The sequence below is a fragment of the Lithobates pipiens genome, unplaced genomic scaffold, assembly GCF_037356315.1.
Source record: "Lithobates pipiens isolate NorthernLeopardFrog02 unplaced genomic scaffold, aLitPip1_a1.2 Scaffold_18, whole genome shotgun sequence".
In the NCBI taxonomy this organism is placed as follows: domain Eukaryota; kingdom Metazoa; phylum Chordata; class Amphibia; order Anura; family Ranidae; genus Lithobates; species Lithobates pipiens.
Genome location: NW_027507758.1, coordinates 639942760 through 639970154, shown reverse-complemented (window position 1 = coordinate 639970154; position 27395 = coordinate 639942760). Strand labels below are relative to the sequence as shown.

At 47.4% G+C, this 27395-nt stretch overlaps 3 protein-coding genes across 3 annotated transcripts in view; 2 read left to right on the top strand and 1 right to left on the bottom strand.

Moving 5' to 3' along the window:
* LOC143986899 (uncharacterized) overlaps positions 1 to 27395 on the top strand; it is a 549767-nt gene that overhangs the window by 184581 nt on the left and 337791 nt on the right. The gene's annotated exons all lie outside the window — the stretch shown is intronic.
* Positions 1 to 27395, bottom strand: part of LOC143989561 (uncharacterized) — a 470483-nt gene that overhangs the window by 406649 nt on the left and 36439 nt on the right. The window lies entirely within an intron of this gene.
* Positions 10406 to 27089, top strand: LOC143989850 (uncharacterized). The gene is made up of 6 exons (XM_077490128.1): positions 10406 to 10471; positions 18934 to 19062; positions 25328 to 25462; positions 25551 to 25674; positions 25791 to 25888; positions 26009 to 27089. The coding sequence occupies exons 2-6, from the start codon at positions 18967 to 18969 to the stop codon at positions 26210 to 26212; spliced, it is 657 nt and encodes a 218-aa protein (XP_077346254.1). The 5' UTR covers positions 10406 to 10471; positions 18934 to 18966; the 3' UTR covers positions 26213 to 27089.

Below are 27395 nucleotides of genomic sequence, written 5' to 3'. Positions count from 1 at the left end.
TCCTGTCCTGAGTGAGGGAATTGTTCCTCACTGAAGTCCTGTCTTCCTGTACATCAGAGATCCCACACAACCCTTGAGGTGTATTAGTGCCTTGAGTGTGGGAAATGTCTTCTATATGAATGTTGCTGGACATCACAGCTCTCATGTGGGGAAGAAGCACACCCTGATATACACCTCAGATATACTCCATGGCTGATCTCCATAATGGAAGAAACTGTTTCAGGGGTGTGGACATTTTTTGAAAAAACAGCTTGTCTAAGGGACTAAATCGGGGTCCCAATCTCCTCGTCTCTTATGACAATCTCCTCCTTCCTCATCTGCCAGAAAGCTCAGCAGCGGTGTGGGAGTTCATTGAAAACTACAAGCCGACATCAGCAAAGGACAGAACTCTGTGAATGAATGGCACGGCCGCGCTCTTTTCATAAAATGACAGCCGTTATGGGGAACTTCTCCCCGCACTGCTGTCACACAGAGGACTCGGATCGCTGAGCAGCTGCAGGAACATGTAACATCTTCCCAAAGGTGAACTTCACTTTTTACCCTTTCACTGCCAGAGATGGTTTTGTATTTACTGTGCCCACATGTTTAACTACTTCAATACCGGACACTTTCACTCCCTTCCTGCCCAGGCCAATTTTCTTCTTTCAGAGCTTTCACACTTTGAATGACAATTATATAATAACACTGCACCCATATGACTTTTATTTTTTCCCCACAAATAGAGCTTTATTTTGGTGGTATTTGTTCACCATTGGGGTTTTTATTTTTTGTGCTACAAACAAAAGAAACCTGAAAATTAAAAAAAATATATTAAGTTTTTTATATAAAATGTTGTAAATAAGTACGTTTTCTGCTTCACTCATGGGTACTAATGAGGAGGCACTAATATGCATCACTGATGATTGGCACTGATGGGCAGCACTGATGAGGAGGTTCTGACAGGTGTTACTGATCGGCACTGTTTGGCATACCTGGTGGACACAGGCGGGCACTGCTGGGCATCACTGATGGGGCACTGGTGGTCATCACTGGTGGGCACTGATTGGCATCACTGGTGGGGCACTAAAATGTGAAAAGTGTGTCACCGGTGCAAAAATATAAGTCTATAAAAAATGTGTCTTTAAATAGCGGATCTGCTGCAGTCATAGATTACCCACCAGTAGTGCGAGGTGAAGAATATTACAGTAAAAAGTGTAACTGCGCAGACCCTAAATGGTATAGATATCTTACCACATAACTAAAGCAGTGAATAATATATATATTTTTTTCAAATATACGATTTTATTAATTTCCACCACAGGGAAGCAAATGCCAACATTACAGCCATTACAAAGATAAAGTGCACAAAACATACATCTGATAAAACCATGACGTTAAGCATTAGCAGGATAACAGACGTCCTTCATAAATCCTCAGTGTGCACCGAGCAGAGTCAATGAGTGCGCTGAGATCCTGGCTATGTGTACCAGGGTCTCCGTAGCTGGCATTACTTCCCAATTTTCTAGTTACTACAATTCCACACCAACCTAAGTGAATGGGGGGGGACAACCAATGGGAATGCAGGGAGTGGGGGAGAATAAAGGTGACGTCGGGATAAAGGGAAGGTGTAGGTAAGAGTAGGATAGAGGGAGGTGGGGATAAGGGACGGGTGAGGACTAAAAGGGGGGGGGGGGTGTGACAGCATCAGCCGCCGCCACAGCAGCCAGGGCAAGGGTGTACCCGTCATGGTTCACAAGGGGTCTAGTCCGTCAGGGTGTCAAGACCCCATCCATCAGGAGTGCAAAAGAGAATTTCCCTCAGCTGAATAGATAAACACATTCCAGCCAGCCTATGTCTTTAGGTAATTTTCATGTTTATGTTGTGCCGTGAGGACCAGGTCCTCCAGTTGACGAATTTCCTCCTCTCTGCGAAGCCAGTCTGCCACCGTCGGAGGGCACTGCTGTTTCCATCTGATAGGGATACATGCTTTTGCCGCATTTAATAGATGGCGAATCAATGATTTTTTATATCTCTTTGTCGGCATGGTTGACAGGTTGAGGAGAAAAAAGGCCACATCGTTAGGGATCTCATAGTCAGTGAACAACTGCGTGATACGTCTAACCTCCCTCCAGAACTCACTCAATTTAGGGCAGGACCAAAAGATGTGTAAAAGTGAGCCTTCTCCTACCATGCAGCGCCAACAACGGTCTGAGGTATTGGGGAAGCATTTATGGAGTCTGGAGGGAGTGAGGTACCAGCGAGACATAATCTTGTAGTTTGTTTCCCGTGTCTCATTGCAGATGGACTAATGAACCGCGCAGTCTATAATTTTTTGTTGTTGTGTCGCCGAGAATTTACAGTCTAGATCCTTTTCCCATTTCTCTAAATAGGGTAGTGTCGTGTGCGTGGAGGGAGTGTTAAGTAGCGCGTGCGTTTTTGACAAAAGTCTTGTGGTCATGTCAGAATCCAAGCAAAGGTCTTCGAAGGGCAGCGTTTGCTTATCAAAATTCCAGGCGTCGGCAGGGAATGTAGAAAGTGGTGTAGTTGCACAGCATTCCAAAAGGGGATCCTAAAGTCGTCAGCAGGGTCTACTAACTCGGTTATTGAGGGCCATCGCCCATTTCGTCGGAACTTGGCTGCATAGTCACAACCCGAGTTCCTCAATGCTTCAAAACTTGTGGAGGAGAGTTCGGGCGTAAAGTCTGGGTGCCCCAAGATTGGGAGAAGAGGTGATACGTCCAAGATAAGGGAAAATTTCACCAACACTCTTCTACTCTGACGTAAGGTGGTCCCTATAAGGGGATGTGCTAGTAGTTCTTTGGGAAGGGAGTCATAGCACCAGAGCACACCCTTCAGTGCAATCGCCGTTTGGGCTTGCTCTACCTGTACCCATCGTTTTGATGTTACATTATGCCTCCAGTCTATGACACGGCCCAAGTGAGCGGCCAAGTAGTATTTTCGCACATCTGGCAGTGCTAGCCCCCCTGTTGTTTTGGTAGGGAGAGAAGGGTTCTTTTTATACGTGGGGCTTTATTGGCCCAGACGAATCTGGTGAACAACACATGTAATTGCTTAAAAAATGAGAGTGGCACGTGAATTGGGAGGGCCTGGATCAGGTATAGGAATTTAGGTAGAATACACATTTTAAGGAGATTGCACCTGCCGAACCAGGAGTGGAGACCCTTACCCCATTTGTCAAGGAGGAACTGGACCTTTGCCAAGGCGGGAGGGAAGTTCAGTTCGAAGGTGCGAGCAATGTCCGTAGGGACCTGAATTCCTAGATATGTGAACGCCCCGCACGTCCACCTAAAGGGGAAGCATGGTCGCAAGGTTTCCACCGCCTGAGTGGTCATGGCTAACCCCATGGCCGTCGATTTGGAGAGGTTTATCTTCAGGTTGGACAGTGTACCGTACGTATCAAATTCCCTAAGAAGGTTTGGTAGGGAAACCCTTGGGCATGACAGGGTAAATAGTAAGTCATCCGCATATGCTGCGATCTTACAGTCTACATCGCCTACTTTTAGTCCCTGTATGTCTGGGTTCTGTCTTATTTTGCACAGGAAGGGTTCAAGAGAGAGCGCGAAGAGGAGGGGTGACAGAGGACACCCCTGCCTGGTGCCGTTGAAAATAGGGAAGGGCAACGAGAGGAGGCCATTTGCTTTCATCTGTGCCGTAGGGTTAAATACAGCTTACCTATCCAGTTCAGTATCGTGTCACCCAGACCAATATGGCAGAGGACCACAAATATAAATTTCCAATTGACCCTATCAAACGCTTTTTCAGCGTCGGTGCTCAGTACAACACAAGGGGTATTCCTTGTGTTCGCTAAATGTATCAAGTTAAGAACCTTAAAGTGGTTGTATACTCGATTTTTTAACTTTTACCTACAGGAAAGCCTATAATAAGGCTTACCTGTAGGTAAAAAAAATATCTCCTAAACCTGTACGGTTTAGGAGATATTCCCCTCGGTATGCGCCGCTGACTGCAGCGGCGCATGCGCACAAGAGGATTCTCGGCCTGAAAATCCGGCAGTGGCCGGGCCGGCCGGAATGAAATCTCCCGCGCGCATGCGCGGGAGTGACGATATCGCGGCTCCGGCCACTCACAGAAACGCTGAGGGAGCATGTCAGCTCCCTCGGCGTGGATCGGGCCAGATGTCAGAGCCTCGTTCTAAGGTAAGTATTTCATAATGAGCTAGTATGCGGTGCATAATAGCTCATTATGCCTTTTGCTTTGCAGGTTTAAAAAAAAAAAAAAAAAATGTGCGGGTTTACTACCGCTTTAATCGAGTTATCTCTGGCCTCCCTGTTAGGGATGAAGCCCACTTGGTAAGGGTGGACCAGAGCTGGAAGGTGTTGTGTGAGACGGGTCGCTAGGATCTTGGAAAACAGTTTAAGGTCTACAATAAGCAGCGATATGGGTCTGTAGCTCCCACATAGCGTGGGGTCCTTGCCTTCCTTAGGAATCAAAGAAACATGCGCTTTAAGCATCTATCTGGGGATGGAGGTTCCATTGCCAATGGCATTGAAAAAGGTCAGCATGCGGGGTCCTAGGGTCTGATAAAAGGTTTTATAATATTGGACAGTAAATCCATCCGGGCCTGGAGCTTTGCCTGGCTTCATGTGTTTAACAGCAGTCTGGAGTTCTTCCGCTGTAATGGGAGATTCCAAATCTAGTCTTATGTCCGCGGGGAGCGAGGGCATCCGGGAGGACTCTACGTATTCCTCCACGTTTGTCTGAGGAGTGGAAATGGTGGGTAGGTGGTATAGCTTGGCATAGAATTCACTAAACACATCCAAGATATTATCTGGCATAGTGACTTTTTGGCCGTTCGCATCCATGATGTGCGGAATTTACGCAGCTAGCTTCTGTTCCCGCACCACGTTAGCTAACGTCTTCCCGCATTTGTCTCCCTATTCATATATGACCCGTCGAGACTTCTGCATTGCTGCCTTAGCCCTGTACTGCAATAGGTCCACTATTTGCTGACGTACCAGGCCAAGTTCAAGTTCAAGTGATTGGGAAGGGGCGTGTTTATGCCAAGCTTCTAGGGAAGAAAGGGTAGACAGAAGTTTTGTCAGTCCCGAGCGCTCCCTCTTAACCCGGGCTCCATGACTGATAAGCACCCTCTGATCACTGCCTTGTGAGCTTCCCACAAAAAGCCAGGATCACAATCCGGGTGTCATTTTCTTGGAAGTAAAGAGGCAAAGCTCGTTGCACGTCTGCCGGGATTTCCAGGGTCTGAAAGAGGCTCTCGTTCAAGCACCAGAACTTTGAGCGGGGTGCCGAATGTCCAGTCAGTGTGTATTCCGGGGCATGGTCGGACTATGTGATGTTTCCTATGGCAACACTCACTATCGAACGCAGTTGGTTATGAGGTATCAGGAAATAGTCTATTCTGGAGTAAAGTTTTTGTGTGTGCGAATAGAAAGTATAGTCACGCTCGCCTGAATGTAACAGGTGCCAAGCATCGATAAGCTGGGCCTTGTGGATTGAAGCCGAGATACGTTTTCCCTGCGACGGAGGTAGGGAAGAGCGCCGAGGATGTGTCCAACTAGGGGATTAGGGGTACATTAAAGTCTCCCCCCAATATTAATTAACCCGACGTAAACGCAGTCAATTTCTCCAGGGTTCGTTCAAGAAAGAAGCATTGACGCTCGTTAGGCGCATAGACGGAGGCAAGAGTTACTGATGTCATACCTACCATACCCCTGAGAAACAGAAATCGACCCTCCGGGTCCCCCAGGACTGTATGGCACTGCCAAGGTATCCTGCTGGAGAGCAAGATAGAGACTCCCTTGGTCTTGGCGACTGAGTTGGTAGAGTGGTAAACCAATGGGTAGAATCTGTTTTTAAGTAGAGGGTATTTGTCCTGTTTGAAATGTGTTTCCTGAATAAATGCAATGTCAATGTGTGCCTTTCGGAGATCGTTCAGCAACATACGCCGTTTTTCAGGCATGTTTAGGCCCTTGGCATTCAGAGTCAGTATTTTTAAAGGGTCCATCGCCCCGGCTGCTGGGACCACTGGGGAGAGAGAAGGGGGAGTGTACGGGGAGGGGTGGGGAGGGTAGGAGGGGCAGGAAAGAAGGGTGGGAGAGGATTGGCAGTAGGGAGTAGCTTACCCAAGTACGATGGTAAATGTACTGGTATGTAGTGTAGAGGGTAGGTATGTGTAACTCTAACTAAGTGAACAAGGTAAACTTGTAGGACATATAATGTAGAAAAGACAAGAAGTGCGCCAAACTAAGTGTAGTATATAAAAGAAATAACATTTAATATGATAAAAGCACACAGCCAATTGGCTACTCACAAAATGACATAGTAGTCAGGCATAAAATATAGCGGAGGGGAGGGTAATCACAGCCACTTCTATCCGGAGGAGCGAAGATGGTAAATTGCTGGAACGACCATTAAAGATGTTAAGCAGTAGAGGCTTCAGCGTAGCAGTCTTAGTTTTGTAAAAAACGCCGCCTCGTGGATGTCAAGATGATGGCAATAGGCCGTCTAGCATCCGGAGAGCCAGAAAACCGGAACCGGAAGTGCGTCTCAGCAACACGGTGAACACGGTGCAGGCATAGTAGCTCCCGGGGTAGGTGCAGGCCACATCGAGATCCTCCCTCCGGTCTTCCTCCCCTCATGCTGTAGGTGCAGAGGCTGGGTTGCTATGTGTCCAGGACACCACAGGATGAATCGGGTAAAGAAAGGATGGGCTGATCAGTGAGCGGGTGCGTTCCAAGGCACGGTGCCTTTAGGCTTCACGGCTCTGTCCGGGCGAGTCCTCCCTGGGGCGTCTGCTGTTCCGCGGCGGCCTAGGGGGCAGAACCCTCAATGCGTTCCGGTGGGAGGCCTGCGACCCTGACTCCGTGGCAGGTAGGCCAGCCAGTCCGGTACTGGTATGGGCGCTGTACCCAGGAAGGTAAAAAGAGCGGGCAATGCTGCTGGGGAACGGAGCGTAAAGGAACTCTGTTCTCTCTGGAAGGTGACCGTTAGAGGGAAGCCCCAGCGGTACTGTACATTTTGTCGTCTCCCCAAATCCAGGAGTGGCCTCAGGAGTGCCCATCTCTGAAGAGTAGCCCTCGAGATGTCGGGAAGGATAAGCAAGGGTGCACCATCCAGCTCCAAGTCGCGCACGTCCCACGCTTTGCGGGCAATAATGTCTTTGTGGGCATAATGATGGAGCCGGCAAATTACATCCCGCGGGCGTGCTGGGTATTCCAATCGGGGGCCCAGCGCTCGGTGGATGCGGTCAAACTCTAGGCGGCCCTGTATTTGGTCTCCGGCTACCTTGCAAAAAAAATGTCCACCACCGTGACTGCTAGGTCCGCCGGGCTCGTGGCCTCTGGGAGCAATAAAGACACTCAATGTCTTTTATTAAAATAAAACCCCCCAATTCTTTCATTGTAAATCCATTGTCAATCCCAAAACCAACCACCCGCTCACTCACCAATGACCCACTACACAGGAGTGATCTCCGACAGTAACACTTGCTGACTGATCATTGTGTGAGCTGTCATCAGCCATATAAAGAAAAGGGGCAGGGATAGTGGTGACACCATTGCCCAGATATGGTCATATTCAGACTATGATGTCATGATCTATGCCCTGCCCATTTGCCTACAAAGGCCATGTAAGGGAAATGGGCGGGGTGAAGTCAGTGTTGCTAAGGACGCAGCTGTTGCAGGCAGCCGTTGCTTCCCTAGAAACCAGTGACAACCAGAAGCTAGGGGAAGAAGTCATCAAAACCAATATTCTAGTTTGAAGGACCACTTTGGGGATCCTCTGAAGTGTGTGGGGATAACGTATCTGCTCCACACTCCTTAGATTGTATCAGATTGTATGAAAGATTTGTATCTGCCTGTGTGTGGCCAGCCAGATAAATGTGGGAGAGTCTCCCCCCAGTGGTGGTCAGTAGTAAAGCAGGCTGTAATATCTGTATCATAGCTGGTTTTATCTTCCCAGAGAAAGCTCTCCCCTCATTCCTTCTCCACAAAACAAGGATCTCACTTCAGTTAGCAAATGTCTGTCGGCATGATTTACTTCACATTCATCATTGGGTCAGTGAGATAAAAATAAGCCCCATTGTTGGTGTCAGTGAGATAAAATAAGCCCCATTTTTGGTGTCAGTGAGAATAAAGTATATTTCCAGCCCAACATTGGTGGTCAGTGGTGGTACTAACCTGAGCACACATTCCCGCTGCCTCTCTGCTGATGTTGGAGTTCTACTCTTACTGTCAGAAAGGAGATCGCTGCTCCCCACAGTCTGCTATAATTGCAGTGCCTGGTGATGGGATCCAGAGAATGTTCCAGCCCTCGTCAACTCACTGACACTCTGCACTCTGAGTACTGGAACCTGTGCGATGAGGACATGATATCACTGTACCATACTTGCCAACTGTCACAAATTTCTTGGGACATTCCCAGGATTTAGACCTTTGTCCAGCTTTTAGGGTTTCCCAGGAAATGTCCTGGGAAATCAGTGTTTTCACGTTTTTCCACTGCCACTGCTAGAGGTCAACGGCCAGCATTAATTCTCTCCGCCGGCCACCATTTTACAGAACACCAGAAATAACAGGTCACTCGCAGAGGGCGGAGCTGGCCGCCAATAGAAATTGACCTGCCTCCGACTCCCTGCCCTGTGGCCTGCTGCCAGGCTGTGACCTGTTGTGGGAAAGGCCGCGGGGTGGAGGGGCGGCGGCAGCTCAATTTCAATTGGCAGCCACCCGGCCGGCTCTACCTCTTGTTTGTTCTCTGCTTCTGCGTGTGACCTATTAGTACTTCTGGTCTTCTGTAATGGCAGCGGAGACTCCACTGCTGGGACACCTGATGTAAGGGGGGCTTACCTGGGGGACACCTGATGTAAGGGGGGCTTCACTTGGGGACACCTGATGTTAGGGGGGCTCCACTGGGGGACACTGCTGCTGGGACACCTGATGTAAGAGGGGGCTCCACTGGAGGACACCTGATGTAAGGAGGACACCACTGGGGGACACCTGATGTAAGGTGGACTCTGCTCGGCACACCTGATGTAAGGGAGAATCTACTGGGGACACCTGATGTAAGGGGGACTCCGTTGGGGGCATCTGATGTAAGCAGGACTCCACTGGGGGCACCTGATGTAAGGAGGGACTCCGCTGGGGGCACCTGATGTAAGGGGGACTCTGCTGGGGGCACTTGATGTAAGGGGGACTCCGCTGGGGGCACCTGATGTAAGGGAGACTTCGCTGGGGGCACCTGATGTAAGCGTGACTCCACTGTGGGCACCTGATGTAAGGAGAGACTCTACTGGAGACACCTGATGTAAGGAGGGACTCTGCTCTGAGACACACCTGATGTAAGGGGGACTTTGTTGGGGATACCTGATGTAAGGAGGGACTCCGCTGGGGACACCTGATGTAAGGGGGACACCTGATGTAAGGGGGACTTCACTAGGGGACACCTGATGTAAGGGGGACTCCGCTGGGGACACCTGATGTAAGGAAGGACCCCGCTGGGGGCACCTGATGTAAGCGTGACTCTGCTGTGGGCACCTGATGTAAGGAGAGACTCTACTGGAGACACCTGATGTAAGGAGGGACTCCGCTGAGACACACCTGATGTAAGGGGGACTTTGTTGGGGACACCTGATGTAAGGAGGGACTCCGCTGGGGACACCTGATGTAAGGAGAGACTCTGCTGCGAATGCCTGGTGTATTTATGGAGGGACTCTGTTGGGGGCACATGATGGCATCTGGTGACAAGTGATGTGGCAAGTGACACGCTCAGGGCTCCCACTAATTCTGCGTTGTGGTGAGTTGAACTATTTCATTTTATATTACAATGTAATAATATAAATAATGTGCTTCAATCATTCTGACATCATAACAACCAAGGTACTATGATGATTGAAGCGTTAACACCAGGTGTTTGGAGTATCTTTATCTGCTGATGTTAAACTTTCTGGAATACACATTTCTATTGTGGTGTAGCATCTGGGCCTGCTGTCCCTCCATCCCTCTTTCTTTCCTTCCTTCTCTCTCCTTCCCTTCCTATCTCTTTCTTTCACTCTCTCTTCCTCTATCTTTCTCTCTTTCTTTCTCCCTCCATCCCTCATTTATCTCAGACTCTAACCACACCCCTATGAGTCATGCCCCTTCAAGCCACGCTCAATATTTAGTTCAACCCATGCCCATTTTTCACTGTGGCACGCTTTGCATTTTTCTTTCCCTGCTACGTCACACCTATGTTGGCAACTATGCTGTACCCACAAACCCAGGACTGTCCTCACCCATCTAGGAACACTTGTCAACAATTACAAGGTTGCGTTCTCACTACAAGAGGTTCCTCAGGGCTGCAGTTCCTCTGAGCTCCACAAGGTGGTGATCTCACTTCTAACCAGACAGGAAGTCTCTATGGAAGACAGGAAGTGATGTCAGGTACAGACAGGAAGTTCCGGGTGAGAGGTGAGTTAGGAGGAAGTAAAGAGAAGACATTGCTGGAAGTGGCAGCAGAGGAGGTAATAAGATCGTATTCTCTATTTACACCCAGTAACCCCCCGTCATGTCCGTCCTCTTCCTCCATAGTCACTGTGATGTCTTTTATCTCCAGCAGATGATGATGATACACACACATATATATATATATAGAATAACCCTGCATATTACTGTAGCAACTACACTTTGGACAAAGTGTCTGCCATGTTCAAATTTAGTTTTTGCCTCAGAACAGTAATGGGGTTCTGAGGGTTAATTGTGTAGGTTTAACCTTGACATCAGTTTGGCTGGGCTGTGTTAGAGTTCTACCTGGTCATGTGTACAGTTAGGTACACAGGACAGGCTTAGAACCAAGCCTGGTTGGACGTTTTGGGTATCAGTCTTCCCCGGAGCCAATCAGTGGGTGCGCCGGGCCCTGCTGAGGAGTCTGGGGAAGGGCACTTAAGATGTTAAAGTTGCGTATTCTAGGTTCGTTCGTGAGGCCATAGCGGTCTGTTCCTGATTCTGGACCGGGGTAGCCCCGCGAGGGGTCCCGGTCACGGGAGCGTGTGCCACTCCGCAACATGCTTCGGTTGGCTAACCCCAATAGACCTGCCTGGTCTGGGGTAAGGATCCGTCTGTTCCCGAGTCTCGGAACCGGCTGGTCCGAAGCGCAGTAACTGAGGGAGGATTCAAGGTGTCCGGGTGCGCTCTCGGCTTGGAGGGACACCGCCGCAGCTTGTGTAAGCGATCGGGGGAGGACTCTTCGGAGGAGGGCCAACAAGCTGGCATCCTGAGAAGTGCCTCGTTACTGAGTTGTGAAGGACACTGACAAATTCACGCTTTTTCCAGTACTGCCAAGGAGACAGAGAACGTTCCAGATACTGAGGAAAAAGGTTCCTGTTCACTTCTGTTACCAGTTACTCAAAGTCAAAGGTTTCACAAGTTCTGGATCAAAGTTCTGACAGCCATAATCTCTGGCTAGAGGTTTGTTCAGCATTGAAGCGCCCAGCTGCGAGTGACTACTCTCTGGGTGATACTGCCAGTTATTGTGTCCCCCGATCTAGTGATGCACCGAAATTTCGGCCGCCGAAACATATCGGCCGAAAATGCCCTTTTCGGCAATTTGCCAAAAGAGAAAAACGGCCGATAATGGAGCCAAAAATGGGGCGTGGCCTGGTGGGGGTGGGGCTCCGCCCCACCCTGGTGACGCCCATCATGGGGGGTGTATAGCGCAGGAGAGCCGCCTCTGCCGCTTGTTTGATCACAGCGCCGGGAACATCACAGCTTTCATTTCAATAGCTGTGTATTCCCGACCGCGCGCCGTCACACGCAGCCCCTCCCCCTTGTCCGGGCACTTAGACAGATCATCCCCAGGATTGGACGGATGATCTGTCTATCAAAGTGCCCGGACAAGGGGGAGGGGCTGCGTGTGACGGCGCGCGGCCGGGAACACACAGCTATTGAAATGAAAGCTGTGATGTTCCCGGCGCTGTGATCAAACAGGCGGCGGAGACGGCTCTCTTCCCTACACAGGCTGCAACAAAAGGGGACACACTGGCTGCAAAGGGGGACACACACTGGCTGCAAAGGGGGACACACACTGGACACAAGGGGACACACACTGGACACAAGGGGACACACACTGGACACAAGGGGACACACTGGACGCAAAAGGGGACACACACTGGACACAAGGGGACACACTGGACGCAAAAGGGGACGCAAAAGGGGACACACTGGACGCAAAAGGGGACACACTGGACGCAAAAGGGGACACACTGGACGCAAAAGGGGACACACTGGACGCAAAAGGGGACGCAAAAGGGGACACACTGGACGCAAAAGGGGACGCGCAAGGGGACACACTGGACGCAAAAGGGGACGCAAGGGGATACACTGGACGCAAAAGGGGACACACTGGAGGCAAAAGGGGACACACTGGACGCAAAAGGGGATACAAGGGGACACACTGGATACACAAGGGGACACACTGGCCTGCAAAGGGGGACACACTGGCCTGCAAAGGGGGACACAAGGGGACACATGGGGGACACTGGCCTGCAATGGGGGACACTGGCCTGCAATGGGGGATGCCTCCTGTACCACGTCCTCTGTCTCTGACCATCTCCTGTACCATGTCCCCAGTCTCTGACCACCTCCTGTATAAAAAGATTTTTTAAAAACAGTCATTTTCGGTATCGGTGCTGTTTCGTTATCGGTTTCGGTTTTCGGCCTAGTGTATTTTTCATTTTCGGTATCGGTTTCGGCACCAAAAAACCCATTCGGTGCATCCCTACCCCGATCACCTCCACACCAGTTATTGTGTCCCCCGATCACCTCCACGCCAGTTATTGTGTCCCCGATCACCTCCACACCAGTTATTATGTCCCCCCGATCACCTCCACACCAGTTATTGTGTCCCCAATCACCTCCGCACCAGTTATTGTGTCCCCCGATCACCTCCACACCAGTTATTGTGTCTCCGATCACCTCCACACCAGTTATTGTGTCCCCCGATCACCTCCACACCAGTTATTGTGTCCCCCGATCACCTCCACACCAGTTATTGTGTCCCCAATCACCTCCACACCAGTTATTGTGTCCCCAATCACCTCCACACCAGTTATTGTGTCCCCAATCACCTCCACACCAGTTATTGTGTCCCCAATCACCTCCACACCAGTTATTTGTGTCCCGATCACCACCACACCAGTTATTGTGTCCCCCGATCACCTCCACACCAGTTATTGTGTCCCCGATCACCACCACGCCAGTTATTGTGTCCCCAATCACCTCCACACCAGTTATTGTGTCCCCAATCACCTCCACACCAGTTATTGTGTCCCCCGATCACCTCCACACCAGTTATTGTGTCCCCCGATCACCTCCACACCAGTTATTGTGTCCCCAATCACCTCCACACCAGTTATTGTGTCCCCGATCACCTCCACACCAGTTATTTGTGTCCCGATCACCACCACACCAGTTATTGTGTCCCCCGATCACCTCCACACCAGTTATTGTGTCCCCGATCACCACCACGCCAGTTATTGTGTCCCCCTGATCACCTCCACGCCAGTTATTGTGTCCCCCCGATCACCTCCACGCCAGTTATTGTGTCCCCAAACCCCCTCACACCAGTTATTGTGTCCCCGATCACCTCCACACCAGTTATTGTGTCCCCCCGATCACCTCCACACCAGTTATTGTGTCCCCGGTCACCTCCACACCAGTTATTGTGTCCCCGGTCACCTCCACACCAGTTATTGTGTCCCCGGTCACCTCCACACCAGTTATTGTGTCCCCGGTCACCTCCACACCAGTTATTGTGTCCCCCCCGATCACCTCCACACCAGTTATTGTGTCCCCCCCCGATCACCTCCACACCAGTTATTGTGTCCCCCTGATCACCTCCACACCAGTTATTGTGTCCCCCCGATCACCTCCACACCAGTTATTGTGTCCCTGACTCTGCCCCTTATGACGTCATCCACCCAGCATGCCACGATCAATGGGGGTCTAGTATGGCTTGGGGACCCCATACTGTTTTTTTTTCCTTCATTTTTAAATGCTGGCAATTCTTTTGTTTACATTCTGCTGTCAGATGGGAATTTCGCTGACAGCAGATCACTCATAATAGTTAAGGACAAGGCAGCTGCCCAATCATTAACCATGACAGTTACTGGTTGTTAAGGAGGCCAGTGGCTGCCCACTCCTTAGCAACCAGCTATTTACAGCTTGTTAAGGATTCTGACTATAACCAGCATCAAAGTACCACAAGGTTTAACTACTAAAATACCACATCGCTTAATAAAATAGCTCATGATATATTTTAGTAGCAGTTTTTAGTGAATTACAGAAAAACTGAGGACGAGTAGCAGAATGTGTTTTGGGTGTAATTCTGAATAAATCCATGCTGTGTGTGAGAAATATATTAAACTGACATCTTTGTGTAAAAAAAAAAGAATAATAATAATAATCTTCAAAAGACTGACCATGCCTCTTAAAGAATACCTTAAGGCAGGCATGTCCAAAGTCCGGCCCGCGGGCCAATCGCGGCCCGCGGCCCGGTTTTGAACGGCCCGCCTGGTTATTTGGACATACATATCTTTTGTGGCCCCCGACGATCTCCCAGCGCCGGGGCCACAAAAGATATATATGCTTCGGAAGGTACAGGGAGGACAGGACCGAGCGCCGTACACAGGAGAATTTCCTGTTTACGGGCGGCCTCTGTAATAGGAAGTCCTTCTCCTGCACTGCCATTGGACGACTGTTCTGTCCATCAAAGGAGGCGGGACTTTCTATTAAAGAAGCCACCGTGTAAACAGGAGATTCTCCTTTGGCGCTCGTCAGTGCATTCCTGGCAATGGTGCTGTGTTCCTGGCAATGGTGCTGTGTTCCTGGCAATGGTGCTGTGTTCCTGGCAATGGTGCTGCGTTCCTGGCAATGGTGCTTCGTTCCTGGCAATGGTGCTGCGTTCCTGGCAATGGTGCTGCATTCCTGGCAATGGTGCTGCATTCCTGGCAATGGTGAGGCATTTGGGGAGGCATTCCTGGCAATGGTGAGGCATTAGGGGAGGCATTCCTGGCAATGGTGCTGCGTCCCTGGCAATGGTGCTGCGTCCCTGGCAATGGTGCTGCGTCCCTGGCAATGGTGCTGCATTCCTGGCAATGGTGCTGCATTCCTGGCAATGGTGCTGCATTCCTGGCAATGGTGAGGCATTTGGGGAGGCATTCCTGGCAATGGTGAGGCATTTGGGGAGGCATTCCTGGCAATGGTGCTGCGTCCCAGGCAATGGTGCTGCGTCCCTGGCAATGGTGCTGCGTCCCTGGCAATGGTGCTGCGTCCCTGGCAATGGTGCTGCGTCCCTGGCAATGGTACTGCGTCCCTGGCAATGGTGCTGCGTTCCTGGCAATGGTGCTGCGTTCCTGGCAATGGTGAGTCATTCCTGGCAATGGTGCTGCATTCCTGGCAATGGTGCTGCATTCCTGGCAATGGTGCTGCATTCCTGGCAATGGTGAGGCATTTGGGGAGGCATTCCTGGCAATGGTGAGGCATTTGGGGAGGCATTCCTGGCAATGGTGCTGCATCCCAGGCAATGGTGCTGCGTCCCTGGCAATGGTCCTGCGTCCCTGGCAATGGTGCTGCATTCCTGGCTATGGTGGGGGAATTCCTGGCTATGGTGGGGGCATTCCTGGCTATGGTGGGGGCATTCCTTGCTATGGTGGGGGCCTTCCTTGCTATGGGGGGGGGCATTCCTGGCTATGGGGGGGCATTCCTGGCTATGGTGGGGGCATTCCTGGCTATGGTGGGGGCATTCCTGGCTATGGTGGGGCATTCCTTATTATGGTGGGGGCATTCTTGGCTATGGTGAGTGCATTCCTGGCTGTGGTGGGTGTGTTCCTGGCAAAGGTGGGTCTGCAGATGTGCACTGATTAGGCTGCATTGGTGGGCACTGACCATTATTTTGCTTCACAGTTCTTTATTTAAACATTTTTTTTTCCTGAAACTTCCCTCTTAAAGTGAAGGTGTGTGTTATACGCCAATTAATACAGTATGTACAAAAGCTCATCTCTTCCCACACACAGCCACAAAGGCAAGAGAATTCTTGTTGAGCAGTGTATTAGAGCTCGAACGAACACATTTAGACCGAATTTTAACGATTCAAAGAATGTCAGGCAAAATGGTCGGCCCTCGCGCGTGTTCACTTCATCAAATCCGGCCCTCTTTGAAAAAAGTTTGGACACCCCTGCCTTAAGGTGTTTACTCTTCAAAATAGGGTCAGTTTTTGGGTGTTTCTGGTGTCCTGGTGCTCCAGGGCCTTCATAAATGTGATTGGTAGTCAGGAAATTAGATGTATAATTTATGTACCTAGAACTGAAGGTGCTCCTTGGATTTGTGTTGGCAGGCTGTGAAAAAGTCTCACATATGTGGTATTGCCATACTCATAAATGGTAGCAGAATGTGTTTTTGGGTGTAAGTCTAGGTATACTGTATCTATGCTGTGTATTAGAAATATCTTATTATTTAACAACTTTGTGTAAGAAAAAAAACATTTTCATTTTCTTTCCTGCATTTTTAAAAACCTTGTGGCCAAAAATTAAATTTTCATTGCCTTTAAGTAGGGCTGCAATGATTAATCTATAATAATCGAAAATGAAACTCGTCATAAACTATTTTTATTATCGATTAGTTGGTCTAATGTCACCTTCCTCTGTCCCAGGGTATCCTGTTCCTGCATACAAGGCGGCGGCACCACCGTATTCTCATGAGAATAGAGTGGCACTCATGTGACCAGGCACGTCCGTTTCTCTCCTCCTCGCTGACATCAGCTCCCCCCCCTCAGCCCCGCCTGCTGCTGCCTCAAGGGAAGAGAGTGAGAGGTGAAAAGTAGCTGTGATATAAGGTAGCGGCGCTGCGGCTGTATACAACAATATTAGTAATAGTCCAAACATTGTGATGACAAGTGCCCCTTGACTTGATCATAAGGGGGGCTGAGCCCCGCCTCCCCCCTCAGCCCCGCCTGCTGCTGCCTCAAGGGAAGAGAGTGAGAGGCGAGAAGTAGCCGTGATATAAGGTATCGGCGCTGCGGCTGTATACAACAATACTAGTAATAGTACAAACATTGTGATGACAAGTGCCCCTTGACTTGATCATAAGTATTTCTGGCTGGGTTTTAGTGCCCTATCATTGGTGTTCTGGGGGATGGGTGGAATAGTGTCCCATCATTGGTTTTCCTGGGGGGGTAACTAGTGTCCCATTGGTGTTGCTGGAAGGGGGGGGAAATAGTGCCCCGTTGGTGTTGCTGGGGGGGGGGAATAGTGCCCCATTGGTGTTGCTGGGAGGGGGGAATAGTGCCCCATTGGTGTTCCTTGGAGGGGATGAATAGTGCCCCATTGGTGTTCCCAGGAGGAATAGTGCCACATCATTGGTGTTCCTGGGAGGAATAGTGCCCCATCATTGGTGTTCCTGGGAGGAATAGTGCCCCATCATTGGTGTTCCCGGGAGGAATAGTGCTGCCCCATCATTGCTGTTCCCGGGAGGAATAGTGCCCAATAATTTTCATTATTACTTTAAATAAACGAAAAAATTGCACATTACGTTTTTATTAATGATTTTATCCGATTAATGGAAACAATAATTGGCCAACTAATCTATTATGAAAGTAATCATTAGTTGCAGCCCTACCTTTAAGAAAATATCTGGGAGTGTTTACTTTCCAAAATGAGGTCACTTTGTTGACGTTTCCACTGTCCTGGTGCTCCAGAGCCTCCAAAAATGTGATAAGTAGTCAGGAAATTAGATGCATATTTTATGCTCCTTGAAAGCTCAAAGGTGCTCCTTATGCCGCGTACACACGAGCGGACTGTATGGCGTACTTAGTTCGTCATACAATCCGACGGACAGTCCGTCGTACTTTCGACTGAACGGACTTGACCACACACGGATGCACAAACAGTCCGTCGAAAGCTTGCGCGATGACGTGTACAGCACGTACGACGGGACTAGAAATAGGAAGTCCAAGACACAGCAAAGCACCCTTCCGCCGTGTAAATCCTTTCTGGGCATGCGCCATTCTTAGTCTGTCGAACTAGCATACTGACGAGCGGATTGTCCGCTGAAACCAAAGTACGATGCACAGAATTTCGAAAAATCCGAAATTCTTAGTACGCCGGACTGCACCCTGAAAAAGTCCGCTGAAGCCCACACACGAGCGGATTGTCCGCTGAAATGTGTTTTGACGGACTAAGTACGCCATACAGTCCGCTCGTGTGTACGCGGCATTAGATTTTGGGTCACTCTATGCATATTGGCTGTGAAAAGGTCTCATATATGTGATACCTTTTAATTTGTGAGGCATAGCAAAATGTGTTTTGGGGTGTAAGTATGCCTATGCTGTACGTGAAAAATAACCTGCTTCTCACACTTTTTGAAAAACAAAAAAAATTGTGTCAACAAATGAAAGCTTCATAAAACTCACCATACCTCTTGCTAAACACCTTGGACTGTCTACTTTCCAAAAAGGGGGTAATTTTGGGGGGATATTTGTACCGTCCTGGCATTTTAGGGCCTGGAGACATTGGATAGTCACTCAGTACATCAGGATTGATTAAGTTTCAGATACTGTATATCCCATAGTTTGTAGACTCTATAACTTTTCTACAGACTAAATAACATACATTAATTTGGGTTATTTTTATCAAAGAAATGTATCAGAATACAGTTTGGCTTAAACTCATGAAGACAATTATTTATGTGCAAAATATTATAGCAGATTTATTTTTTTCAAAATGTTGATATTTTTTAATTTGTATAGCAAAAAACCTAATGGGGATTAAATACTGTACCACCTAAAGAAAGCTCTATCTAATAATAATAATTTGGGTATAGTGTTGCATGAATAAGTAATTGTCATTCAAGGTGTCAGAGTGCTGAAAATTGGCCTGGGCAGGAAGAGGGTGATCAACACCATCCAAATAATTCTTACCTTCATTTCCCAAAGTTATCCGTCTACAAGGAGACCTGTATAGATCAAATGACGGCACCAATGAGGATGGAGGAGGACCGGAGTCACATGACTGAGAAGATACTAAACCTCACCCTGGAGATCATCTACCTGCTGACCGGAGAGGTGAGGAGGATTCTGGGAGGTCACATGACATCACTCTTATCTCTATTAATAAAACACAGACCTGACTGGAGAGGTGAGGAATTGTTCCTCACTGAAGTCCTGTCTTCCTGTACATCGGGGATCCCACACAATCCTCGAGGTGTATTAGTGCCTTGAGTGTGGGAAATGTCTTCTATATCAGTGGTCCCCAACCTTTTTGGCACCAAGGCCCGGTTTTGTGGAAGAATATTTTTCCAAGGCCCGGTGGGGGGGGAGGAATCGCGATGTGGTGCGTTATCGGTTCAATCATCCTGATACCATAATATCGGGACGATTGAAGTGCATTATTTATATTATTACAATATAATACAATGATTATATAGTTCAACTCAATGTAATGTAGAATCAGTGGGAGCCCCAAGCTTGTTTCCCTGCAACTAAACAGTGTTATGGTGTCAGGGTGACTGAAGCACGTTATTTCTATTACATTGGAATATAAAATGAAATAGTTATATTCACCATAATGCAGAATCAGTGGGATCCCTGAGCTTGTTTTACTGCAACTAGGCGGTCCCATCTTGGGGTGATAGGAGACAGTGACACTCGAAGTGTGTTGCTTATGTCCAGTCTGCTCCGTAATCTTGTTTTGGTTGCTGTCACTGCAGAAAATCCAGCTTCACAAAGATAGGATGTTGGAAATGGCAGCAAGCTTTTCAGCGCTTTTGTGGCAATTGCAGGATATTCTGCCTTGACTTTAATCCAGAACGTATGGAGGTTTGAAGTCGTCTCAAACATACTTTTAAGGCCACCATCATTTGCGATCTCAAGCAGTTGATCCTCTTCTAGCACGGACAGAGTGGATTCACCTGGCTTATTCACAAATGGGTCACGGATCCATTCCTTCCCAATTCGGGGGTCTTTTGAGGATGGGAAATAATGCTCAAATTCATTTGAAAGCTGATAGAGGTGATCATGCACCAGCTGTGTGAAAGAAGGTTCTGGCTCAGTCTCTTTCAAAAGATCTGATAAGGTTGGAAACATGTCAAAAATATTATTGTTGACTCGTCGCCCCCATAATTCCAGTTTGGCTTTGAATGCAGCCACTTTATCAGCAGACTTAAACACAGTTCTCATTCTCCCCTGAAGTGACAGATTGAGTTCGTTGAGCAGGTTAAATATGTCACACAAGTAAGCAAGTTTTGTGACCCATTCTGTGACACTGAAATGTGCTGCAAGTGGTGACTGTTTTTCAGAAAGAAATCTCTGGAGCGGCTCTCGTAACTCAAACACTCTGCTCAGTGATCTACCTTTAGAAAGCCATCTCACTTCTGTGTATAAGAGAAGACGAGTGTGCTCTGCATCCATCTCTTCACAGAGCTGTTCGAACAGACGTGAGTTAAGGGCATGTACTTTAATGTGGTTGATTATTTTAATCACAGCCTGCAAAACGTTGTTCAGTTCAGGTGACATTTTTCGGCTAGCCAGCATTTCTCTATGGAGGACACAGTGCGTAGACTCACATTCGGAAGCAACCTCCTTGACCCGAGTGGTAAAACCAGAAAGCCGCCCAGTCATGGCAGCAGCTCCATCCGTGCATACACCAACACAAAACGACCAATTCAGTTTTCCTGACATATACTCATTTAAAGAATTGAACAATTCTGCAGCTGTGGTGTTGGTCGGCAAGAAGAGTGCACATAGCATATCCTCATGGACATCCTCCTGGAAAACATATCGAACAAAAACAAGCATTGTTGCCTTGTTGTCAACATCAGTAGACTCATCGACTTGTATGGCATACCATGGTGACTCCTTAATTCTCTCTATCAGTTGCGTTTCAATATCCTCTGCAATTTCATTTATTCGTCTAGCTACAGTGCTAGCCGAAAGAGGAACATGCGCCACCTTTTCAACCGCAGCCTCTCCTAAAATTTCACGGCAAATGTCCTTTGCAGCAGGCAGGATCAACTGTTCTCCGATTGTAAATGGTTTCTTAGATTTAGCAATACGGTTAGCCACTAAGAATGAGGCTCTCAATGCAGACGCATTTATCGAAGAGGTGGTCTTCAATAATTGCTTCTGTCCTTCGTGTTCACGTTTTTTTCTTTTGAAAAACTCAACCGGCTTGTCTTTTAATGAAGGGTGTTTGGTCTCCATATGGCGAAGCAGTTTTGAAGGTTTCATGGCTTCATTGGATAGCCGCTCACCACATATTATACAAAGCGGGTTTGGAGAATGTGAATCACCTGATGCAATGAACCCATAATTTAAATAGGACTCTTGGTATTTTCTTTTAAATGCAGCTTTCTTTTTGTTTGCAGTCTTAGAACAGTCTTCTGTTGTCTCATCATTGGGTCTTTGCCCCTTTTCAAAAAAGCTCTGCAGTGACATTTGTTTTTTACTCATTTTGGCTAGTTGGCAAAGCCTGCCACCAGATGGGAATTGCACTGCTGCGGCCTGTCTTCAGATGGGAATTGCCACTGCTGCGGCCTGTCTTCAGATGGGAATTGCCACTGCTGCGGCCTGTCACTGCTGCAGCCTGTCTTCAGATGGGAATTGCCACTGCTGCGCCCTGTCACCAGATGTGGATTGCCACTGCTGCGCCCTGTCACCAGATGTGGATTGCCACTGCTGCGCCCTGTCACCAGATGTGGATTGCCACTGCTGTGACCTGTCACCAGATGTGGTTTGCCACTGCTGTGACCTGTCACCAGATGTGGATTGCCACTGCTGTGACCTGTCACCAGATGTGGATTGCCACTGCTGCGACCTGTCACCAGATGTGGATTGCCACTTTTCTGCCCCCAGATGTGGATTGTCAATGTCAGCTGCCAGCAGATGTGGATTGTCACTGTCACCTGCCACCAAAGCGTAACAGATTGTCACTAATTGGTTTTATTATAACAGTCTCACTATAAAAGTATTATAACGGTCCCAGTATAAAAAGTATTATTAAAAGTATAAAAGTCCCAGTATAAAAGTATTAAAAGGATTATTAAAAGTCCCAGTATAAAAATAGTATTAAACGTCCCAGTATAGAAATAATATTAAATGTCCCAGTATAGAAATAATATTAAATGTCCCAGTATAGAAATAATATTAGATGTCCCATGATAGAAATAATATTAGATGTCCCAGTATAGAAATAATATTAGATGTCCAATGATAGAAATAATATTAAATGTCCCATGATAGAAATAATATTAAATGTCCCAGTATAGAAATAATATTAGATGTCCCGTGATAGAAATAATATTAGATGTCCCATTGCAGAAATAATATTAGATGTCCCATTGCAGAAATAATATTTGATGTCCCATTGCAGAAATAATATTAGATGTCCCATTGCAGAAATAATATTAGATGTCCCATTGCAGAAATAATATTAAATGTCCCATTGCAGAAATAATATTAAATGTCCCATGATAGAAATAATATTAAATGTCCCAGTATAGAAATAATATTAGATGTCCCGTGATAGAAATAATATTAGATGTCCCATTGCAGAAATAATATTAGATGTCCCATTGCAGAAATAATATTTGATGTACCATTGCAGAAATAATATTAAATGTCCCATGATAGAAATAATATTAAATGTCCCAGTATAGAAATAATATTAGATGTCCCGTGATAGAAATAATATTAGATGTCCCATTGCAGAAATAATATTAGATGTCCCATTGCAGAAATAATATTAGATGTCCCATTGCAGAAATAATATTTGATGTCCCATTGCAGAAATAATATTAGATGTCCCATTGCAGAAATAATATTTAATGTCCCCTGATAGAAATAATATTAGATGTCCCATTGCAGAAATAATTTTAGATGTCCCATTGCAGAAATAATATTTAATGTCCCATTGCAGAAATAATATTTAATGTCCCGTGATAGAAATAATATTAGTTGTCCCATTGCAGAAATAATATTTGATGTCCCATTGCAGAAATAATATTAATTTCCCAATTAATTAAATTAAATTAATTAAATTAATTAAATTAAATTAATATTAATTATAAAAAAATATTAGCAGTGCAGAGTGCAATGTACTTACAGTTCCAGCATGGGAGTGAGGGGAGGAGCCGTTGGAGACTGCGGGAAAGTAAGTTCAGTGAGGGTGGGCGGGGAGAGATGAGGTCACTCTCTCTCTCTCTCTCATTAGCCGCCGCTTCTGTGTAACTGTAGCCAGGACGGGACAGCGGCGCGCCTGTGCGTAGCGCAGAGGGATGAGGTCATCTGCTCTGCTTGTTCGGCCGGCCGCACCGCTGACAGTTTTCTCCGTCAGCGGTGAAGCTGAAGCCTTAGCCGGCCGCGGCCCGGGGGTTGATAATCTCGGACCTGACAGTGTCCTTGGAGCTGCGGCCCACCTAGAGAGGCGGCACGGCCCGGCTTTGGGCCGCGGCCCGGGGGTTGATGACCCCTGTTCTATATGAATGTTGCTGGGCATCACAGCTCTCATGTGGGGAAGAAGCACACCCTGATATACACCTCAGATATACTCCATGGCTGATCTTCATCATGGAAGAAACAGTTGATAAGGAGATCAGAGATCACCAAAGACATGGATGAAGTGTTGTACCGTTTTGGCCATTGATAACAGGAGAAAAATAAAAATTGAGTCATTACCTTTCATTGGCTGAGTACATTTTGTAGTGTAAGCGTCTACAAACATTTAGAGTTTCAAATAAACGTATTTCAATAATGTTACTAGAATGTGTCCATCTGTGAAGAATGTTGGCCGTATTTATTTCATATACTGATTTTCTAATGATTATTAGCTCCATCTAATATCCATAATGTGGTATTCCACATTTTTTAGTAATGAAGATATTTCAGGAAAAATACACAAATTCCTGTGTTAATCTGCAGCCAGATTTTGTAACGTCTGGAGAAATGCTTGTTGCAGGGGCAGACTGACCATTTGGGCTCTCGGGCAATGCCCGTGGGCCCGGGTCAGTAGGGGACACGATGAGAGGCTCCACACGTCATACATCGGCAGTATATATAGATCCATCTAAATAATGTGTCTGCCTGGTACATTTTTTAGAAAGGGATGTGGTACGGTGCGGGGCCTGTCAGGAAGGTGAGGGGAGCCTGAGATGAGAGCAGATGAGGAGGCAGAATAATCGAGGCACTGCTGGGAATGGTGAAGAGAGAAAAGTAGCTCACCTGTGAAGTAGTGGTGGTGCTGGTTGGGGTCTCGGCCTGTTGTGCCTTGCTACTGCAGCTGGTGATGAAGCCAGTGGGCAGCAGGAAGGTAAGAGGAGTCAGTGATATTAGATGATATGACAACACATTGACTCCTTCACCACAGCTAATGTATTTATCAGGGACCTGTTAAAAGGATCTGGATACAGGCATCTGAAAGACACAGAACATTACACAGGTGTAATTTTTTTGGGGGGGAGGGTGTTCTGGTGTAGTATGGGGAGATACCCTCTCTCACATTCTCTCTCTGACCCCTTTCTCTACCCCCTTTCTCTGCCTCCTCTCTTCACCCCCCTCTCTTCTCTCCCCCCCCTCTCTCCACCACTCGCTCTTTCCCCCTCTCTCTCCCCCTCCCTCCTCGCTCTCTCACCCTCTCTCTCCCTCTCACTTCCCCCTCTCTCTCTCTCTCTCTCATCCCCTCCCTCTCTCTCACCCCCTTTCTCTCTTGTCCCCCCTCTCTCACCCCCCCCCCCCTCTCTCTAACTCATCCCTCCTCTCCACACAAAGCAATTAGCCTCTCAGTCATCCGGCATCTTTACTGCACTTTGTAACCAGCAGGCACTACCTACTGCCCCCAAAAAGCACACCCAATGTTTGCTGCAGGGTGATTGGCAGCCTCATTAAAACTGGAAGTTCCCAGTGGCTTCTATGCTAACTTCCATGCAGGCTGTGCTGCTTTAGATATTTAAATGCTCCCTCTATGCAACTGAGCTGCAATTTGTAGGTGGGGCTTGGTGTGGGTGTGGATTGAGTGTGGACACAAGAGTCCACATGATATCTGATTGCCCATAGGCTCCATGAGTTGTCAGTCCATCCCTGGGATGTCAAATGACATCACTCTTATCTCTATTAATAAAACACAGACCTGACCGGAGAGGTGAGGAGGATTCTGGGAGGTCACATGACATCACTCTTATCTCTATTAATAAAACACAGACCTGACCGAAGAGGTGAGGAGGATTCTGGGAGGTCACATGACATCACTCTTATCTCTATTAATAAAACAGACCTGACCGGAGAGGTGAGGAGGATTCTGGGATTCTAACATGTTACTCCTATTGGTTTCTATTTTCAGAGATTTCCTCTTGTGAAGTCCGGTGATCATATGACCATCACGGTGCCTCCATGTGACTCCCTAAAACCTGAGAGACACAAAATGCAGAAGATTCTAGAAGTCACCAAGAAGATGATGGAGCTGCTGACAGGAGAGGTGAGGAGGATTCTGGGAATTGTGGGACATTATCCAGTAACAGACAAGGGATGTGTCTGGATGGTGACTGTATCATTGTGTGTGTCAGGTTCCTATAAGGTGTCAGGATGTCACTGTCTATTTCTCCATGGAGGAGTGGGAGTATTTAGAAGGACACAAGGATCTCTACAAGGACGTCATGATGGACAATCAGCCGCCCCTCACATCACCGGGTAAGAGGAGACTTTATTGTAAAGGAGAGAGCAGTACGGAGGCTCCACCTAGATCCCTCATCATCTGATAAACACATAGAAACAATGTATTCAGTCAGTGTGTGTGTTTCCTACAGATGGATCCAGTAATGGGAACCCACCAGGGAGATGTCCCCGTCCTCTGTATTCCCGGGATTCTACACAGGAGGGTCACACCTTCCCTTACCTTTACAAGGTTGGTGGCATCTAGAACATGGACTCATTGAGGTGATGTGTCAATTTTTTTTAAATGTGATGTCACAATATTGAAGGACACATTTTACAGAGGACCTTTTCTAATATTTTCCTGGTTTAGGGTGAAGATCTGATAGGTATAAAAATTGAAGTTAAATCAGAAGAAGAAGAGAAGTATGTGAGGGATGATCAGCAGTCTATGGAGGAGGATGGAATAACGGGGACATTTATAGAGGAGGACACTCCTACAGAGATCAGCACAGGTGGGTCATTCACACTAAATACATTCCTCCCCCCATACTGCTCACTGATTGGTCCAGAGTAGGGCGGGGGCTGGGTGATATCAGCCTGTAATCCCCTGGTCACTTTCCTGAGCTGTGTTCCCCGTCCTGTATTCCTGGATTTCTCTCCGATAATCTTCCTTCTCTGTGCTGCCGACACAATTTATATATCAAGCGGTGTGGGGCCTCTGCAACCTCTGAATACCAATATTATGAGTCCTGACCATTACTCTATATACTCTATAATGTACATTACATCATTCTGATACTATATAGTCCTATCTGTTGTATCTTATACAATCTGTTGTACATTACATAGTCCTGACTTCTGCTCTCTCCTCTCTACCCACAGCTTATATAAACATAATATGTATTCTCTTTTGTTACACCCATTTTCGTCCAGCTGGACATTTTATATCGGATGATGTGATTGGAGCACAGACTTTTACATGGTGATAATAATGTGATAACATCCTCAGACTTTGGAACCTTAAACAGAAAGTGATAATGAGGGAGGAGTCAATAACCCAATGATGGGGGTCTTCAGGATCAGTCCAGTCTTCATCTTGGTTGTTCTCCTCCCATCCTCACTCTCTGACCTCTGGTGGGGCTCAGCCCCGCTGTTATTCATGACTAAATCATGGACTAAATAAGGAAGGTCAGGACTTTTTGTGTTGGGAAGATAGCAATGAGTGATAGAGGGGGAGGGGACACTCGTCCTATAATCCCCTCATCACTGTCACTCCTATAAAAGACAATTCTCGTTGTTTCCTCACTCTCTAAACCTGTCAAGCCTCAACACTCTCTCCGCCTCACATCCAGCAGTACAAAAATAGTGCATCAGGCAATGCAGCTCTCCTTGAGTGGGGAAACTCCAAAGCGATAAGGAATTAAAGGAGGGTGCAAACCCCTAGTTACTGTTAACACCATAGAATGTATTATAAAGCCAAAAACATACTCACAAACATGAGGAAATCACAAGCATATAAAATCACAACTCCAATAAGGTGGATACCAGGTTGCTGTGTTAGTAAAGCTGGGGCCTGTCTCCCAAAATACGTCAGCTTTCCTAACACATTTTATATGCTTGTGATTTCCTAATATTTGTGAGCATGCTTTTGGCTTTTTAATACATTCTATTGTGTTAAAGGTAATGCACTAGGCGTTTGCACCCTTCTTTATTTCCTTATATTTCCTCACTCTCTGACTAAGGTACATGAATAAAGA